Source organism: Hemiscyllium ocellatum, chromosome 13 (genome assembly GCF_020745735.1).
Source record: "Hemiscyllium ocellatum isolate sHemOce1 chromosome 13, sHemOce1.pat.X.cur, whole genome shotgun sequence".
Taxonomy (NCBI): domain Eukaryota; kingdom Metazoa; phylum Chordata; class Chondrichthyes; order Orectolobiformes; family Hemiscylliidae; genus Hemiscyllium; species Hemiscyllium ocellatum.
This window is the reverse complement of record NC_083413.1, coordinates 38,987,223-39,005,727: the sequence shown is the minus strand read 5'-3', so window position 1 is coordinate 39,005,727 and position 18,505 is coordinate 38,987,223. Positions and strand designations below refer to the sequence as shown.

At 40.7% G+C, this 18,505-nt stretch overlaps 1 protein-coding gene and 1 long non-coding RNA gene across 2 annotated transcripts in view; one reads left to right on the top strand and one right to left on the bottom strand.

Annotated features, from left to right (window-relative positions):
• Positions 1-1,347: 1,347 nt before the first annotated feature.
• Positions 1,348-8,373, top strand: LOC132821518 (uncharacterized). The gene is made up of 3 exons (XR_009645327.1): positions 1,348-1,401; positions 4,593-4,640; positions 7,179-8,373. It is a non-coding gene; the product is annotated as an uncharacterized LOC132821518 (long non-coding RNA).
• A 3,131-nt stretch (positions 8,374-11,504) lies between these two features.
• The window catches only part of LOC132821740 (intestinal-type alkaline phosphatase 1-like), a 47,727-nt gene continuing 40,726 nt past the window's right edge, over positions 11,505-18,505 (bottom strand). The window contains exons 10-12 of the mRNA XM_060834450.1: positions 18,295-18,485; positions 15,683-15,799; positions 11,505-11,805 (exon numbers count right to left, since the gene is read on the bottom strand). Of these exons, the coding sequence (XP_060690433.1) occupies positions 11,534-11,805; positions 15,683-15,799; positions 18,295-18,485 (580 nt within the window). The 3' untranslated portion in view covers positions 11,505-11,533. The remainder of the gene's footprint in view (positions 11,806-15,682; positions 15,800-18,294; positions 18,486-18,505) is intronic.

The following is an 18,505-nucleotide window of genomic DNA, read 5'->3' as shown; positions in this document are numbered from 1 at the left end:
ACCTCCAGTCTGAAGAACAACCCTCTGGCCCGAAACGTCGAATTTCCTGTTCCTTGGATGCTGCCTGACCTGCTGTGCTTTAACCAGCAACACATTTTCAGCTTTGATCTCCAGCATCTGCAGACCTCACTTTTTACTCGAAGATTTTAACCTACTGCGAATCCTCTTACAAGAATGCCTTCCTTGAAGAAGCTCTCTTCCTCTCTCTCCTTGGATGCTGCCTAACCTGCTGTGCTTTAACCAGCAACACATTTTCAGCTCTTGAGTAAATGTCCAATACCAAAATGCCAGTATGTATAAGAATTAATGATTAGCATTGCCAATTTTAGCTGAAAATTGAGATGGATGCAGTTTGACTATTTTCACAGTTCCCACTGTAAACTATAATGGATGGTGAGATGCCTGGAGTCTGTTGCATATACTAGATAAGAGTAAAGCCAAAGTTATATCTGATAATTGCAAACTGCTAGCTGCAGAGGCTTTTGACAGAGCAGTGTGTACTGCTGATGTATTATACAGCACGGAGGCTAGCACTGCTGCCTCATAGCACCAGAGACCCAGGTTCAATTCCCACCTCAGGCAAATGTCTGTGTGGAGTTTGCACATTCTCCCCGTGTCTGTGTGAGTTTCCTCCAGGTGCTCCAGTTTCCTCCCACAGTCCAAAAATGTAGTATTAGGTGAAGGGGTAAATGTCGGGAATGGGTCTGGTGGGTTGCTCTCCAGAGGGTTGGTGTGAACTTGTTGGGCCGAAGGGCCTGTTTACACACTGTAAGGAATCTAATCTAAACCAAGTGGATGACAATGGAGAATTAGAAAAGGATACAGAAACAAATACTATATGACCAAAGGTTAAGAAAATTCCAGATATAAAAACCTTATCTTACCATTGTGTGGTGTTGTGTATCAACAAAATGCTACAACACCCCAAAGGCCAATGTTTTTAACATTTCTGTGGGCTGCTTATGAGATGAAATGTTTGAATGTTTTTATTGTAATTTTAAAATTTCTAATTGAATACAGCAAAAAATACACAAACTTAAGTTTTATAAATACAGAGGAATTTTGATTATCCGAAGAAGGTTTCAAGGTCCTGCAAAGACATTACATCAAAGATTTGATTTACCTGTACAGAAGAACATGTGAAAACGCGGGCAGAAACAAAAGCAGCTCAAGTATCAGCAACTGGATTTTTTTTTAGGTTAGGGTTGTTATACAACCCTTTGCGAACGTAAGTGTTTTACTGTTTTCTCGGCATTTTACCGGACCGTTCATTTTTTAAAAAAGCCGCGAATGTGAACACATGCGCGAGGCGAGGCTTCCCTCTTTGTCTCGCGACACCAAGTTCCCGGAAACTGATCCTGTCAATGGTCTTGCAAACACAGGGACCTTGTTTAATTCATGGTAAGGGTTTAGTTCTTCTCATGTTAACCTGTAATTTGCTGAATGCAAAGATTAGTTTGTTTAAATGGCAGACTCATTACAATTTAAACATATTCTCCGGTAGAGCACAGTGTTAGATCACTATGGCTTCCCCTGTTTAAGCTAAGATCGATTATCCAAATAATAACCTATCCGAATGAAATAGTGCCTGCCCATCTCATTCGGATGATCGAGGTTCCTCTGTAAATTAAGTTTTAAGTGACTGAAGCGATATCCTTTGAAAATAATCATGTTACATTAATTAGGAACTGGGAGCAGAATCTTTTGTAAGGGCCTGAATGACTGGCTATGGCAACATTTGTGGATGATCGCGTGAAAGTTGGGTGAGACCTTTCCCAACATTAGGAATAACTCCTCCCATTTTCCAACAGAGTTCTGGACTTCAAGATAGATTCTTGCCAGGGAGTGGCAAGAAGCCTATTTCTTGTTATCAGCTTCACTAAATAATAAAGTTAAAAATCACACAACACCAGCTTATAGTCCAACAGGTTTAATTGTGTACTTCCAATTAAACTTGTTGGACTATAACCTGGTGTTGTGTGATTTTTAACTTTGTACACCCCAGTCCAACACCGGCATCTCCAAATCATGACCTAAATAATATACAGCTTCCTTCCTTCCTCCTACATGTAGTGAGGAAACTTGGCACTGATAATTCCCAAGTAATTACTAATGTAAGCTTGCTGCTTGCTTTTCAGGCCACCATCTTTGATACAACAATATATTCTCAGGGCACCAGACACACGCACCCTGTGTTCAAGTTGTTAACATCCAACACACGCCAGCTTCTCAGGACCCTCATGGCACATCACCAATCTATTAATAGGATCTTTCTGCACTTTGCAGCACACTGGCAGCTAGCATTGCAATGCTCCTGAAAGGACATTCTTGCAGAGACAAGCATCAAATCAACTGATTGAGCCAGGCTGCATCTCTGAGATACTCATTTGCACTCCTATTGCTCACACACCTTAAGTCTATATGGACACACACCTTCCATGCCTGCATTTCCCAGCCCACTCACAGCAACAAGACCCACATTACTTCTGGCTTGCCTTGTTGTTTAGAGTAGGCACTAAGCCAGGAAGCATGGTCATGAATGGCAGCAGTCCTCAGTCAAATCATGGGCTACAGTCTTCAGTTGGTGGGTCCCAGTACAGTAAGTCAAAGGCAATCACTGATATTAGTCGAAGCGCTTGGCTTGATGCACTGGGGGTGGTCAGGTCAGGTCGAAATCTGCTCCTCATAGGGGTGAGCATCCAAATGTCAGGAAACCCAGAAACCAACTTGGCTCTTTCTTCCATATTATGTGCTGTCATCTCCTGGAATGAGAAAAAGGGAAGGATCGAGTGAGATGAAAGCAAGTGGCATATGTAATAGTATTTGTGCTGGGGGGATAGTTGATCCAAGCAAGGGGTTGGTGGCAGAGAGGCCTTGTTGGGTTGGTAGGGAGTTTGGGATGGTTGAGAGCGAGAGAGGGAAGATATTGAATGTAGTAGTGAGAGTGGTAGACAATGAACTATGGTGAGATATGGGTGCACTAACAGAGATAAGGTGAGTGCCCGAGCAGAGAAGGTCATCAACCCTCTTCCTTCACTGCTGGGCATTCATCCAGTTGGTTTGGACTGCAAAGACCTGAGTGGCCAGTGATTGATGTTGGCAGGGTCTGATGGTTTGTCCTCCTCTGCTGGTCCTGAGGAAAGAGGACACCCTGCTCTGTACCGCCCTATCCAGCAGAACCTCCTGTCCATGAAACAGGCTACAAAGTTCCCCTTAACTATTACATCTGCACAAATGTTAGGAATCACGCAGCTCTGGACTGACCATGTTTGTCCGGGTGCACAACAGCCTTTTTTAAAAATGGCACAGGCACCAGATGTACCAGTCCATTCCAGGATATTTGTGCCATGGCAAATTCTTCTGGGTACAGTGTGTGCTAGAATCATGTTAGCATCAGATAAGATGGCATCATAGGGGCATAATACACACAGTTACATGAGAAAACCTACTATGTGTCAACTTTAGGGAATATACCTTTATTTTAGTGACTTAAACTGTGACTATGAGGAACTAAAACTGTTTGGACATTTTGAATGAAAAATGGTTAAACAAGGCTTTGAAATACTTGTGATTTGCAGGGATTATTCAATTGTAATGTGAGCTGTCATTCACTTGTTAATTGGTGTAAAGTCAAGTAACTTGAAAGAAGACAAGCAAAGCTTTTAAGAGAGATAATAAATTAAGTTTATTGCTTTAATTGCTGGACAAACATGATTTGAAAGAGGCAGGGCTTATATGCTGAAGATTGTATAGTAACACTCTTCTAGATTTGGTTTCCATTTTTTCCATCTTCTGTGATAGCAGACAGTGCAGTATGCAAGTCTCTCTCTCTCTCTCTCTCTCTCACACACTTTTCATGAAAATAATAAGAAGAAATCTTGCAGCAGGACAAGCTGCTGAGACCTTTCGGTGAAGTACTTTTGGAACCTGAGAAAGGTTCTAACATGATCTGACTACCTCACAAACTCCTGTAAAGCTGAAATGCTCCTTTTCAGAGCCCTTGAGTCTAACTGACTTTCCATCAGGACTAACATCTGGTCTGAAGATTTTCCATCACTCTTTGGTGGTCAGAATACTGATCTCATCAAAAGAAAACTCAGGGTACCACGAGGTCACCCCATTGTATCCCTTTAAATTTGGACCTTGGGCCCACAGGGGTGTGGTTACCCCATATGCCTTTGTTTTTAAAAACTGTATCATCTCTGCAGACCTGTACAATGTATTTATTTAGGATTAAGAGGGTATAGTTTAATTCCAAAAAATAGTTCAGTTTTCAACCAGTTTTGCTACCTGTTTAAAGAATAAGTTTGTGTACAGTAAATATTATTTTTAGTTTATTAAAGAACACTGGCAAAAGCCTCTTTTATTTTGGATTATTGTAATAGAGGGAAACAATTTGGCCTTTTTTTTTAATCGAAACATTTGCACCAATGGTATAGCTTGTGGAGTAGTGGGGCTCAACTACCAATGCATTCCTCTTGTCAGAATTATAACACAGCAGTCAAGCTTACTCAAGCCTTATCTAATTTTTCCTCTTCAAAATCTAATAGCATAATCTTCTATTCCTTAATCACTCAAATTTTTTTTTTTAGTTTTCCCTTAAGTGGATTTTCCTCTTCAATTGACCACTTTGTGGGTTGGTAAGTTGCACATTCTCATCATTTTTGGGTAAAGCAGTTTATTCTGAATTTCTGGTTGGATTTCCTGGTGATGAGGCGAAAGTGAGCACTACAGATGCTGGAGATTAGAGTCGAGAGTGTGATGCTGGAAAGGCACAGCAGTTCAGACAGCATCCGAGGAGCAGGATTCCTGATGAAGGGCTTTTGCTTGAAACATCGATTCTCCTGCTCCTCAGATGCTGCCTGACCTGCTGTGCTACTGTCTGGTATTGATGGCCTCAAGCTATTCTCTTCCCCATAAGTGGAAACAACTGACTGAAATATATTCTTATATATTTTTGGCTAAGTCATAATTATGCCATTTTTTAGAGGGATTTCCGTCATGAATTGTAATATATTTTAACACTGTATGTCATGAAACTCACTTCATTAACTACCTACCCCACCCCATCACGTCTGATTCTTGCCCCATCTTACTGTGCAACAATCCCTAAGTAACTCACTACTCACCAGATATCCACTGAAAGACTGGCATCCTTTGCAGCTATGCCATTTTTAAAAAGTCTGCTTGGCACCCAATTGAGTGCTGGCATTCCAAAGGTGTCCTGCACTTTGGTGGTCAGAATCTTGGAAAAGGGGAAGATGGCACTGCGATTCTCTGACAGGAACCTAGACATCATGTTGGAGGGGGTGGTGCAAAGGAGAGGGGTACTTGTCATGGAGGACTGGCAAAGGAGGCCATAACACCAGACCCTAGCGGCCTAGGCTGAATTTGTCAACGAGGACAGTGTCATTCTCTACATCTGCAGACCAGCAGTGTCATAAGAAAGTCACTGCACCTTGCCAGCTTGCAGGAGAGTAAGTATTGTACTCCTGCTACCTCACATTCTAAAACTGTTATTTACCCACTTTCTATCAAGGCTCACACTCTGCCACTTTTTGAAATTGCCTGCAATACCTTTCCATCACTTACTGTCACGCGTCCCAATCTCCCACATAACTGTCCATGCATGCCCTCTAAGGTGCTTACCCTCTCGCTTGAAACACCTCACTACATTTTGCCTATTTGTACGAGGACTAACAGCCATATCACCGACTTTCATCTCACTTAATCCCTCCCTTACTCCCATGACATGAGAAGACAGCCTATAATAATGCAGAGAGAGGTCTCATGGTGTAAGTATGCTGCACATTATACTCCTCTTTCATCCTGGGCCTCTCAGGAGAAACTTTTATGGACCAGACCAGACCCTCTCAAAATATTTTGAGAAGGTAGCCTAATCCTAACTTTTTTCTTATTTTAAAGGCAAATTTAAAGACAAATGCAACTGGTCAAAGTACTCAACGTTAAGAAAAACACAATTTATTTAAATGCTGTAGTTAAAATACAACCAAAAAAAGAGGAATTTAGCATAACTTTATTGGAAACTTAATAGAATAATAGATACAGTAATTATTACTAATTAACTGTTCTAATATAGTAACATCACATAAACACACTCCTTGATAAAAAGGCAAATGCAGGCACAGATTTTCAAATGCAGTTCTCTCATCCAGGATGAAAAACATCAAGTGAAAATTCAGAGAGAGTAGTAGCCAGAGCTCATTCGCTGAAGTCTCCATCTCCATTGAGACCCCTATAGCTTCTGATGCTACTGATGAAATAAAATCCAGAAATCCTAATCTGTGAGGGCTGGCCACCCCCGTTCAGGCTGTTTGAAAGAAACCCAAGCCTCCCAATGTATGAATCTGTACTGAGAACAACAAATGCTGGCAGTCACAACAGGTCAGACAGCATCCATGGAGAGAGAACAAGCTAACATTTTGAATTTGGATGATTTTTCATTACCCGTTGTGATCTCCAGCCAAGGGCTCCCAAGCTGTTTACTGAGGTGGTCTTAGCTAAGCATCTTGGTATCTCTGCCTTACTACTTCTCTTCAAAAATAAATAGGACAAAATAACCTCTTAAACTTACAACATGCTTACAAAGACCAGAAATGCACTGTCAGCATATTGAGACAGTCACATCCTATCAACTGCCTAAGCACCTCTCTTCATTCTATTGCAACTCTCACATTAAGTTCACAGTCAATGTCATTCATCACACAACATTCTAACCACTAGTCACAACTGTGAATGTCTCTATGCCCACAGTGCAGTTCTGATCTTTGTAAGAATGCTGTCAGTTTAAGAGGTTATTTATTTATTTTTGAGGGGAAGTTGTAAGGCAGAGATACCAAGATGCTTTTTGGATGGCATGATGGCACAGTGGTTAGCACTGCTGCCTCACAGCGCCAGAGACCCGTGTTCAATTCCCGACTCAGGCGATTGACTGTGTGGAGTTTGCACATTCTCCCCGTGTCTGCATGGGTTTGTGCAGGTTAGGTGAATTGGCTATGCTAAATTACCTGTAGTGTTAGGTAAAGGGGTAAATGTAGGGGAATGGGTCTGGGTGGGTTGTGCTTCGTGGATCAGTGTGGACTTGTTGGGCCGAAGGGTTTGTTTCCATACCGAAAGCAATCTAATTTAATCTAACTCCTCTTTCTTATATCTTGCAGGTAATGCTTGCACATTTACCACCCTCAAGGTGAAATGGCCAGATCCCCAAAAGCTGCTCCTTGACCTGCGAGGATGACAGTAGCAAGACTTCAGAGGAAGTATCAGCATCCCTCACCAGCCCAAATACTGACAGCTCAGTGGGAACATTAGGTTTGGAAAGTGTGAGAACACAATCTGAAAACAATTCCCAGTTGACTGAGGAAGAAATGCCCCAGGCACAGGGAGCACTGACAGAGACCAGCACTTGCAGCCCCAGGAATGACAATGTGGTGTCAGTGATGACAGCGTTCATCCACAAGCCCAGGGAAAAACAAGAACAGCAGACAGGCATGTGGGCTACAATGACCCTCATTGCTGTAAGCTGTAGAGGTCTAATAAATCACATGACTACCTGTCTGCCTCCATGACCCAGTTGCCAGCTGCCCAGAAAGTGGGTCCCCCATCCTCAGGGTCTGCATGTGCTCTGGGACTGCACTGTTCCAGTCACTGGTATTCAGGCCTGAAGGCAAGGCAACAGGGGAACATGGGCCCCTTCCTTACAAGGAGACAGGTTGGAGTCACTATGCACCAAGCCACATGAGAAACCACATATTTCCCCCCTCTGAAGTCTCTGCTCAGAACACTCCATAGGTGGCTGAGCCCTTCATCTACACCCTGCCTGTCCTCTTTGACACTTGGAAATTCATGCCAAGGAGAGTCAACTTACATTTGGCAGGGAGAACCGTGAAAAGTCTGGCTCATCCAGACATAAGTTTCCCCGGGGCCACCCAACCAAGCCTCCAGGAACAAGGGGGTCAGGGAGAGGCTGAATAAGTTGGAGATGTTTTTCCTGGAGCATTGGGGGCTGAATGGTGACCTTAAAGTGGTTTATAAAATCATGAACGGCATGGATAGGGTAAATAGACAAGGTCTTTTTCACTGGGGTGGGTGACTCCAGAACTAGAGAGCATAGGTTTAGGATCAGAGGAAAAAAAAATTAAAATAGACTTAAGGGGCAACTTTTTCATGCAAAGGGTGGTGTGTGTATGGAATGAGCTACCAGAGGAAGTAGTGGAGGCTGGTACAATTACAACTTTTAAATGGCATCTGGATGGGTATATGAATAGTGTTACCACAAAGGGTAAATCCCCCTGCTTAATTTAAACCGGCAACACAGAAAGATTTATCCTGTGCAGTAATCTGTGAAAATTCCAAGAGCTATTTAAAGTAAAAATTAACAACTTTATTTCTTAAAGTATAACAGCAAATAATTGACTAACAACTATTTACAACTCCTTCCTCTAACCTATCTTTTACTTTACTTTCTATACTAGTCCAATAAAACCCCCAATTTAAGATGCCAAAATTCAACTTTTCAAAACCAGCCAGATGTCGAATCGTCTCGTTGTGTCTTCCTCTGTCTTCTTTTATTTGTCTTAGGGATTTCTGCTTCACAGGTTACTGTTCAATAAAGGCACCTTTAAAAGTGCTATTCTGCAGATAGTCTGCAGATGCTGGTAGCTTGGCAGTTTTCCTCCCAACTGTTCAACTTTCCCCGGTCATATACCGCCCCCCCCCCCCACCTCCACCAAAGCATCAGATTGTGACATTGGCTTTTAAGATTGTCAATATACTAAATTCAAACTTGATTGGAGGTTGGTATTTTCAGGGTATAATTTAAGCTGATTGGCCTAATTCACATTTGTTTTTCCATCGCCAGGCAACCAGATAATCGAGTTGTTCGACCAAATGTTACATTATATCTTGTTCAGAACACTTGTTGCTGTGTCAGGTAGTTTTGTCTGCTAGTTTTTAACTCTCTTAAAGGTACAGTACACCCACATTTTCATAATGATATGAAGGGTTTAGAGGGATATGGGCCAAATGCTGGCAATTGGGACTAGTTTAGTTTAGGATATCTGGTCAGCATGGACGAGTTGGACCAAAGGGTCAGTTTCCATGCTGTACATCTCCATGGCTGTATGACACTGCCAACAGATTCCCTCCAAATCAGCTGTGGAAGCAGAGAGTACACTAAGGCATTATGATAAAAGGAAGAAGATATATCTCGTCAATCAGGATGTACATGTATTTGGAAAGGCAAGGACTGATTAGGAATAGTCAACATGGCTTTATATGTGGGAAATCATGTCTCACAAGCCTGACTGAGTTTTTTGAAGAAGTAACAAAGAGGATTGATGAGGGCAGAGCTGGACTTCAGTAAGGCGTTTGACATGGTTCCCTATGGGAGAATGATTAACAAGGTTAGATCTCATGGAATACAGAGAGAACTAGCCATTTGGATACAGAACTGGCTAAAAGGTGGTGGTGAAGCATTGTTTTTCAAACTGGAGGCCTGTGACCAATGGAGTGCCACAAGGATTGGTGCTGGGTCCTTTACATTTTGTTATTTACATGAATGATTTGGATGCAAGCATAAGAGGTACAGTTAATAAGTTTGTAGATGACACCAAAATTGGAGGTGTAGTGGACAGTGAAGAGGGTTACCTCAGATTACAACGGGATCTTGACTAGATGGGCCAATGGGCTGAGAAGTGGTAGATGGAGTTTAATTCAGATAAATGCAAGGTGCTGCATTTTGGGAAAGCAAATCTTAGCAGGACTTATACACTTAATGGTAAGGTCCTAGGGAGTGTTGCTGAACAAAGAGACCTTGAAGTGCAGGTTCATAGCTCCTTGAAAGTGGAGTCACAGGTAGATAGGTTAGTAAAGAAGGCGTTTGGTGTGCTTTCCTTTATTGGTCACAGTATTGAGTACCGGAGTTGGGAGGTCATGTTGCGGCTGGAAGTATTTCATGATCTCTGTACATAGTGAATAATGGGAGAGAATGGAGGTCGCATAAGTGTGTGTGGAAGGGCCATAAGAGTAATGCAAAGATATGGAAGATATTTGGGCATGGAGAGGGAATGAAAGACGTGAGCAACATGGAGGAGACTTGGGAGGTGCAGGGGTGTTTGGGTGGGTGGAGGTCAGGGAAATGGGTTTGAAGGCCTGACAGTCATGGTTAAAAACTGGGCTGATGATCAGATAGACAGAGACAGCCATTCCAGCCTGCTGGTTGTCACCTTCTTTCCACTGTTATCATCTCAGCCTGCGTCTAGAGGCAACCAACTCTACTTTTATCTAATACCAACTTCTCTGACAAAGACTGGAAGGAATGTTTCCTCAAAGGAACTGGACTTGTGGGATCAGGGGTACTTCTGATTTCTCATATCTGTCTCCTTGTCACAAATCCAGCCCTGTGTGATTAAGTGTTTTCAAGGAAACTTTAGATGGAAACACCGAAAAATATATATTTTTTAAAAATCCATCATTGTTGAAGAAGAGGATCGAGCATAACTAAAGAAGAACCATCACGGTCACAAAAGAAGTTTATAATTAAATGGGAAGCAGAGGTCAAGACCTCACCACCAGGCTTTCAATCATGAGGTGCACTTGATTTCAACAGGCCTCCTCCATGAAGCTGACTGAGATTCCCTGTTGACATTCTGAGCGATGGGTGAGACCCTTTTTGCTGACCAAAATCCCAGAATATATGTATGATGATAACGAAGCAAACTAAACAAGCAACCTGGGTTCAGGAGACTGTCTGATTTAGCCAACTTGGTTGTTTCTTTTTGAATGCTGTTCTATTAATGGTTAGTAAAAGTATTATCTCATCAGTGACCTCAGTTAACTAATTGATGAATTGGACTCTCAGTGTCCCCCAACAGCAACCTCAGATTTAGGATCCAGTTTCCTTTTGGTGACTAAAGAGAATCATAATTAATCAATATTTGTAAAGAAAAAGTCAAATAGAACGTAATAATGTTTTAATGATTTCCAAAACATACTGAATTCATACATTATTCCACAATCAGAATTATGTAATTATTATTTACTATTGGCTAATTATTACTTTGATGATACCTTCCACACCTACAATTTCTAACCCATGGAGTTCTATAAGTTGATGAATGGGAGCATCATCTCCTCCAGGTTCCCCTTAAAGTCACACATTTTCTGAATTGAAAATATATTGCTTATCCTTAACTGACATGGAGTCCAAATCTGGGAATCATTACCCAGCAGCACTGCACAGATTGCAGCCACCACAACTTCTTCAGGCCATTCAGTGATGGGCAATAAATGCTGACCTAGCTAGTGACACCCATATTTCATGAATTAATAAAATAAGTTTTCAAAGATACCAAATATGAAAGAAAGTATGTTTCTTTTGCTACATAGACATACAAGCATACAACATATGAATTATGATGAAGCATTAATTACTTTTCAATTATATTTGTAAAATTAAATGGAATTTATAATTTTAAGGCAGTTAAACATTATATACAAAGCAGCTAAACATGCTTTAGGACTTGAGAAAATAAAGTGTCACCAGTAAAATACTGAGAAGATTCATAGGCTGGACTGAAGATCCACTGCTGGTGGTGGGATTTGGTGGACACTCCCTATATGGTTCAATGCAAGCAGCATATGCAATCACATGGGCAATGTAATTCTCTTCATGGGTTTTGTGGAACAAATAAGCCATGGGACCTTTAGAAAAAATTGCTACATCTTCTCCTCCATGAGTTTCTGAATCTAGTGGAACAGCAGCTTGTTGTTCATAATTCTTGTTTTCTGCAAGTATCAGAAAATCTCATTAGATACTTCCATTGTTTATCACCACCTAATCAATGTAATCTTCTTCAACCTCAGTTATTGGGTTCCTTTACATCCCTGCTTCACACTACCCCATTTTCAGCTATATAGTATCTTCACCATTCCAGTTTCACTTTCCATAGAGTCCTGTGTATTGATAGCTCTCTCCTCTTCTTCAAAAACATCAGTCAAACTTTTGGTTGGCTGTTCTAATATTTCAATTACACTGTTGGTACTACTTGTACTTATAAAAAACTTTTGGACTTTTGGTTGTGTCAAGGCATTATACGAATGAAAGTTGCTGCACTTACACCATCTTGCCAAATTATATTTATGAAAAATAAACCAGTTACTACACGGAATTACTTTCTCCAACCTCTTCAAAATAATTTCATTGTTATTTGATCTATGAGTTAATTTTTTGTTTTTGTTGTGTGCAGGCAATAGAGTGCCACTGTATAATGTTGAGTTTTATGTACAATTGTACCTAATGGAATGTATGTGTCTACATAAGATGTTTAACTTGTGATTCACAACAGAATTTCTTTCTCACAGTCTGCAGCTGGTAACTACAATCTGTCATTGTTTTCTCTTTTTTTTATCCTTGGAAAGATTAGAGCTATCTATCGTAAACACAATTACCTTGTTGTCAAGCTAGCAAACTGCCTTAAGCTAGTGCTATATTATACAAAACCTGACTTTCCAATGGAGCCGTGAATGTGGTCCCTGAAGCATGATACATATAATTAGTTCCTGGCTAATTAGTTCCTAATTCATTTTACAGGCATTTGAACAATATATATAAGTGCAATCAAACCTAACTGCTGCTGTCATCGTAAAACTGCACTGACATGGTGAAAGCAATTGTATCCCTGATCCTCTGTCAATAAGAATCAGCTCAGTTCCATAAGGTAGTCCTTATTTACAGTCATTGTACCTGGATTGGCTAAAAGGTGTAATCGAGTAGGTAAAAACAATGACTGCAGATGCTGGAAACCAGATTCTGGATAAGTGGTGCTGGAAGAGCACAGCAATTCAGGCAGCATCCGAGGAGCAGTAAAATCAACGTTTCGGGCAAAAGCCCTTCATCAGGAATACAGGCAGAGAGCCTGAAGCGTGGAGAGATAAGTGAGAGGAGGGTGGGGATGGGGAGAAAGTAGCATAGAGTACAATAAGTGAGTGGAGGAGGGGATGAAGGTGATAGGTCGGGGGGAGGGTGGAGTGGATAGGTGGAAAGGAAAATAGGCAGGTAGGACAAGTCATGGGGACAGTGCTGAGCTGGAAGTTTGGAATTGAGGTGGGGGAAGGGGAAATGCGGAAACTTATGAAGTCCACATTGATGCCCTGGGGTTGAAGTGTTCTGAGGGGGAAGATGAGGTGTTCTTCCTCCAGGCGTCGGGTGGTGAGGGAGCAGTGGTGAAGTAATCTTTCATGTTAGTTTGCAACTTCTCAAACCAATGCTGATGTAACAAGCTGTCTTATGCCTCTAGGTAATAGGGTTTGCTCCACTGCAATCCTTGGAAGGAATAAACCAAGCCTTCAGAGAGCATTGTATTCTACTCAGTTGCCAACTTTTCTCCCTTGCCAAAACACTCCTGTTGTCACTTCCTAGGTCTGTAATATAAAAGCCAGTGTGAAATCTTGCTCCACATTCCATATTTTTATTCTTCCCCTATACTATTTCTCCCTTCCCACTTACCGTTCCTCTTCACGATCTCCTCATCCCATTTCTCATTTACCACCTTTCCTCCTTGTCCTGTCCCCTCTGCCCCTCTATGTCATAAGTTCATAATAGAAGTAGACCATTCAGCCTCTTGGTTCTGCTACAATAAAACCATGTTGATCTTGTTGTGACCTTAACTCCATTTTCTTTTTTGCTAGTCTCCCTTAACTCTTGACTCCCTTCTGATTGAAAGTGTACTTAACACAGCCTTGATATATCCGGAGACCAAACCTTCACTATTCTCTGGGAAAGGGAATTCCAAAGATTCCAAAGGACGTTGGGGGAGCAGAGCCAGTAAAATATGGGAAGTTGGGATGAAATGGTTTCCTAATGCAGTTCCATGTTTAAGGAAATGGCCTCCATCAGGCTTTCTACCTTTAGGAAGTGAGAAGCAAAGTTCTTTATAGATATGATTCATTAATGACCATTTGCCCAGACCTTTTACCAATGGAATATCAATCACATGCCTCCATTCTCTCACCAGGATGGGAGGCCACTAGTTGAACATAGGAGTCTTCAACAGCAGGTCCTGGAGGTGGGTGTGGAGAAGAGCAGAATGCTGAAACTTATTTCTGTCAAAGAGTAGGCAGCATTTCTCAAGGTGCTTGTTTGAGGAATTTCCCTCCATCAACTAAATTTTGATCAATTTAAGTGCTTCCTTTTGTGAACTGAGCATTAAATTTGCAGGACTCCATTCTGTTGGGATCCACTATTCTTGTGCCTTTCTCCCTTGATAAAATTTCTGACAGTACACAATGTTCAATTATTCTAACTCCTACTCCCAGTTGTGCATTGACCTACAATGTAACTACTAATGGTCTTTCCATTCATTTAGAGTCATAAAGCAGCATAGAAACAGACCCTTGGGTCCAACTCATTCATACCAAACAGATATCCTGAATTAATCTAGTCCCATTTACCAGCATTTGGCACATATCCCTCTAAACCCTTCTGATTCATATACCCAGCCTGATACCTTTTAAATGTTGTAAGTGTACCAGCCTCCACCACTTCCTCCAGTAGCTCATTCCATGCACACACCATCCTCTACATGAAAAAGTTGCCTCTTAAGGTCCCTTTTAAATTTTTCTCATCTAACCCGAAACCTATGCCCTCTAGTTCTGGACTTCCCCCACCCCAGGGAAAAGACTTTTTCCATCTATCCTATCCATGCCCCTCATGATTTTATAAAGTTCTGTAAAGTAACTCCTCAGCCTCCAATGCTTCAGGGAAAACAGTCCCAGTCTATTCAGCTTCTCCCTATAGCTCAAACCCTCCAACCTTGGCATCATCTTTGTAAATTTTTTCTGAACTTTCAAGTTTCACAATGTCCTTCTGATAAGCGGGAAACCAGAATTGCACACAGAATTCCAAAAGTGGTCTAACCAATGACCTGTACGCAACATAACTTCCCAGCTCCTGTGCTCAATGCTCTGACCAATAAAGGAAAGCTTACTAAATGCCTTCTTCATTATCCTATCTACTTGCAACTCCACTTTCAAGGAAGCATGAATCTGCACTCCAAAGTCACTTTGTTCAGCAACATCCCCAGGACCTTACCATTAAGCATATAAGTCCTGCCCTGATTTGCCTTTCCAAAATACAGCATCTGCAGGATGTGGTCTAATGTTGTAGCAGAAATAAATGCAGCCTAGTTATAATGAGTATCAGTATTCTGACAAATCAGTCTGAAGATAGAGACTGCTGCAAATTCCCATAAATGCTATCATGTATCCTACATGCACCCACAATATCAACTCTGAGAAAAAAACTTGGTTTGTTCTACTCAACAAAGTCAAGGAGGTCCAATGAAATATAGAAATTTATATTAATTGCTTACAATTATCTAATAAATCAGTTCCAGACTAAATCCTTCAGAAAGTGAGGAAAGTTTTTAATCTAAAATTAACCCTTTTGAAATATTAATCCCTAATTAACTCATTCACCTGTGTCTCATAAATTCTGTAAACTTAAATATGGAGTAGCATTATAAAAATACTTCAACGTATCTTAATTGATACTGTCAGTGTGGTAGAATTAGCGTGGCATAACAAATTTGAGCATTTGAATATTACTGTAGAGCTCATCTTAATCTTTGTAACTGCAATAAATATGAAACTCATATTGTCTTACGATAATCAGTGGACTTTGGATTTGGTCGTGTGGCATTTGTGATTGCATAGCCTGGTCCATTTCCATACAAGATGGTTGTATATGGCTTTCCATCCAAAGCAAGTGCTGGTGCCAGTCCTATATTAAATAATTGAAAATATGGTTTAGTACTCACAATTACCTAACCAATGCAAAGTCAATAATTAATATTAGTTACAGAAACCCTGTCAACAAAATGTAACTCAATGTATTTCCTATTTAGCTCATAGGTTACAGTTTAGTTTGGATTTTTCAAAAGCCCAAAATAAGCAGCAAAGCATGAACTTGATTGAGGACAAGTGAATTATTAAATCCTCCACAATAGCCTTCTGCTAAAGGTTTATAATTTTAACTTCAAGATATAATTTATGCTTAATCCTTTAAAGATATGCTCCTGAGATAAAAGGTCAGTGAAGATATATTTAATGTGTGCATGAATGGTGATAATATTCTAGCCATAACTTTTTTATACCAATTTTAAAAACTTTTTGAAATTTAAATGAGCATTACAAGACCAATTTGTAGAATTCACTTTCCTGCACAAATGGCACATACTGCGTAAATTGATATCCCTCTGAGTGATTATTAATTAGCATAATTTTAACATTATGTATAATGTTCAGATATGTACTATAAATAAGTTGGCGTGAAAACAGTGTCACAAAACAGGTTACATTTTGTAATCATTGAGGATCAGACAAGAGATCAGAAATCAAAAATACTTATCAATTTGGTGGATTCATAACCAATCAAATTCAAAATCTAGTCAAATTTTAATTAATGTACAATTTTAAATAACAAAATCAAAATCTGTAGAGCAGAGGACAATAGTCAAAATGATCAGTGTGACATTTCCTCTGTGCGTGGCATGTGGCAAATTTGTAAGACCATTTATATAGAATGTCTTTACAATTGTTCGCCAGAGCACACAGAGGATAATGGTCCATCAATATTGAATTGTTAGACCTCAGCTTGAGTATTTTGTACACTTCTGAGCATCATATTATAAGAAAGATGTGAATGCATTAAAGAGAGTGCAGAAATGATTTACAAGAATGGTTCCAGGAATGTGGAACTTCAATTATGAGGATAGATTGAAGAAGTTGGGAACACTCTTAGGGCGGCACGGTGGCACAGTGGTTAGCACTGCTGCCTCACAGCGCCAGGGACCTGGGTTCAATTCCCGACTCAGGCGACTGACTGTGTGGAGTTTGCACGTTCTCCCCGTGTCTGCGTGGGTTTCCTCCGGGTGCTCCGGTTTCCTCCCACAGTCCAAAGATGTGCGGGTCAGGTGTATTGGCCATGCTAAATTGCCCATGGTGTTAGGTAAGGGGTAAATGTAGGGGTATGGGTGGATTGCGCTTCGGCGGGTCGGTGTGGACTTGTTGGGCCGAAGGGCCTGTTTCCACACTGTAAGTAATCTAATCTAAAAAAAAAACTCTCCTTGAGAAGAGATTTGTGAGAGATTTTCAAAATCATGGGCAGAATGAATCAAAACGATAGGGAGAAACTGTTCCTGCTTGGAAAGAGAACAGGAACAAGAGATTGTAGATTGAAAGTGGTTCACAAAAGAGGCAAGCGTGAAGCGAGGAAAAGCTTTTTAACTCAATGAGCAGTTAGGATATGAAATGCGCCCCTTGGAAATATGTAGGCACATTCAATGGAGGCATTCAAGAGGGCATTGGATGATCATTTGGATAGAAATGGTGTGCAGGGATATGGGTACAAAGCAGGACTAGGTACTAGGTGATACGAGTCATAGAGATGTACAGCATGGAAACAGACCCTTCGGTCCATTGATGCAAGATGCCAATGGTCCCCTTCTGTACCATAACAATTTAGTTATTTTGTGAATTGGAGAATGAAACTAATTCAAAGGCTGAATTTTCACAATCATTTTTTAATTTATTTTAAATTAACTCAGATGCCAACATTCAAAGCTAGTATGTTTGAATGAATATAGCTCAGCATAACTTATAGCAACTTTATGATCGATTTTGCTAATGTTTCCTACAAAATTGAACCAAACTTCACACCAAAAAATTTGATTCAAAATATTTCGCTCAGTGGTTAGCACTGTTGCCTCACAGCTACAGGGACCCGGATTCAATTCCAGCCTTGGGTGACAGGCTGTGTGGCGTTTGCACATTCTCCCTGTGTCTGCGTGGGTTTCCTCTGGATGCTCCAGTTTCCTCCCACAATCCAAAGATGTGCAGGTAAGGTGAATTGGCCATGCTAAATTGCCCACAGTTTTCAGAGATGTGTAGGTTAGGTGGATTGATCAGGGGTAAATACAGGGGAGGGGAATGGGTCTGGGAGGGTTACTCTTCGGAGGGTCAGTGTGGGCTTGTTGGGCCAAAGGGCCTGTTTCCACACTGTAGAGATTCTAATTCTTGTATGGATTCTAACTTTTGTGGAAATACATTTTTTAACAATTGAATTACAGTCAATGACATAATTTGCATTTATCTAGTGCCATCAATGTTGAAAACCACCACAAGGCATTTCATAGTAACATTGTCAAATAAAATTCCCTAATTCAAAACTCAAATAGATATTTCTTTTATGACCAGAAGGAACAAATTGCCACTTACCAAATATTGGATTGCCACGAAGTGCTTTTCCACCAAATGCGAACATATGTGAATGATCTGCAGTTACTATAGTGAGAGTGTCAACATCACTTGTCAAGAAACTTGCTTTTTCAATAGCTTCATCAAATTTAACTGCTTCAGTTAAAGCTTGCACTGCTGTTCCATCATGGTGTCCATGATCAATTCTACCACTTAAAGAAAGAATAATCAA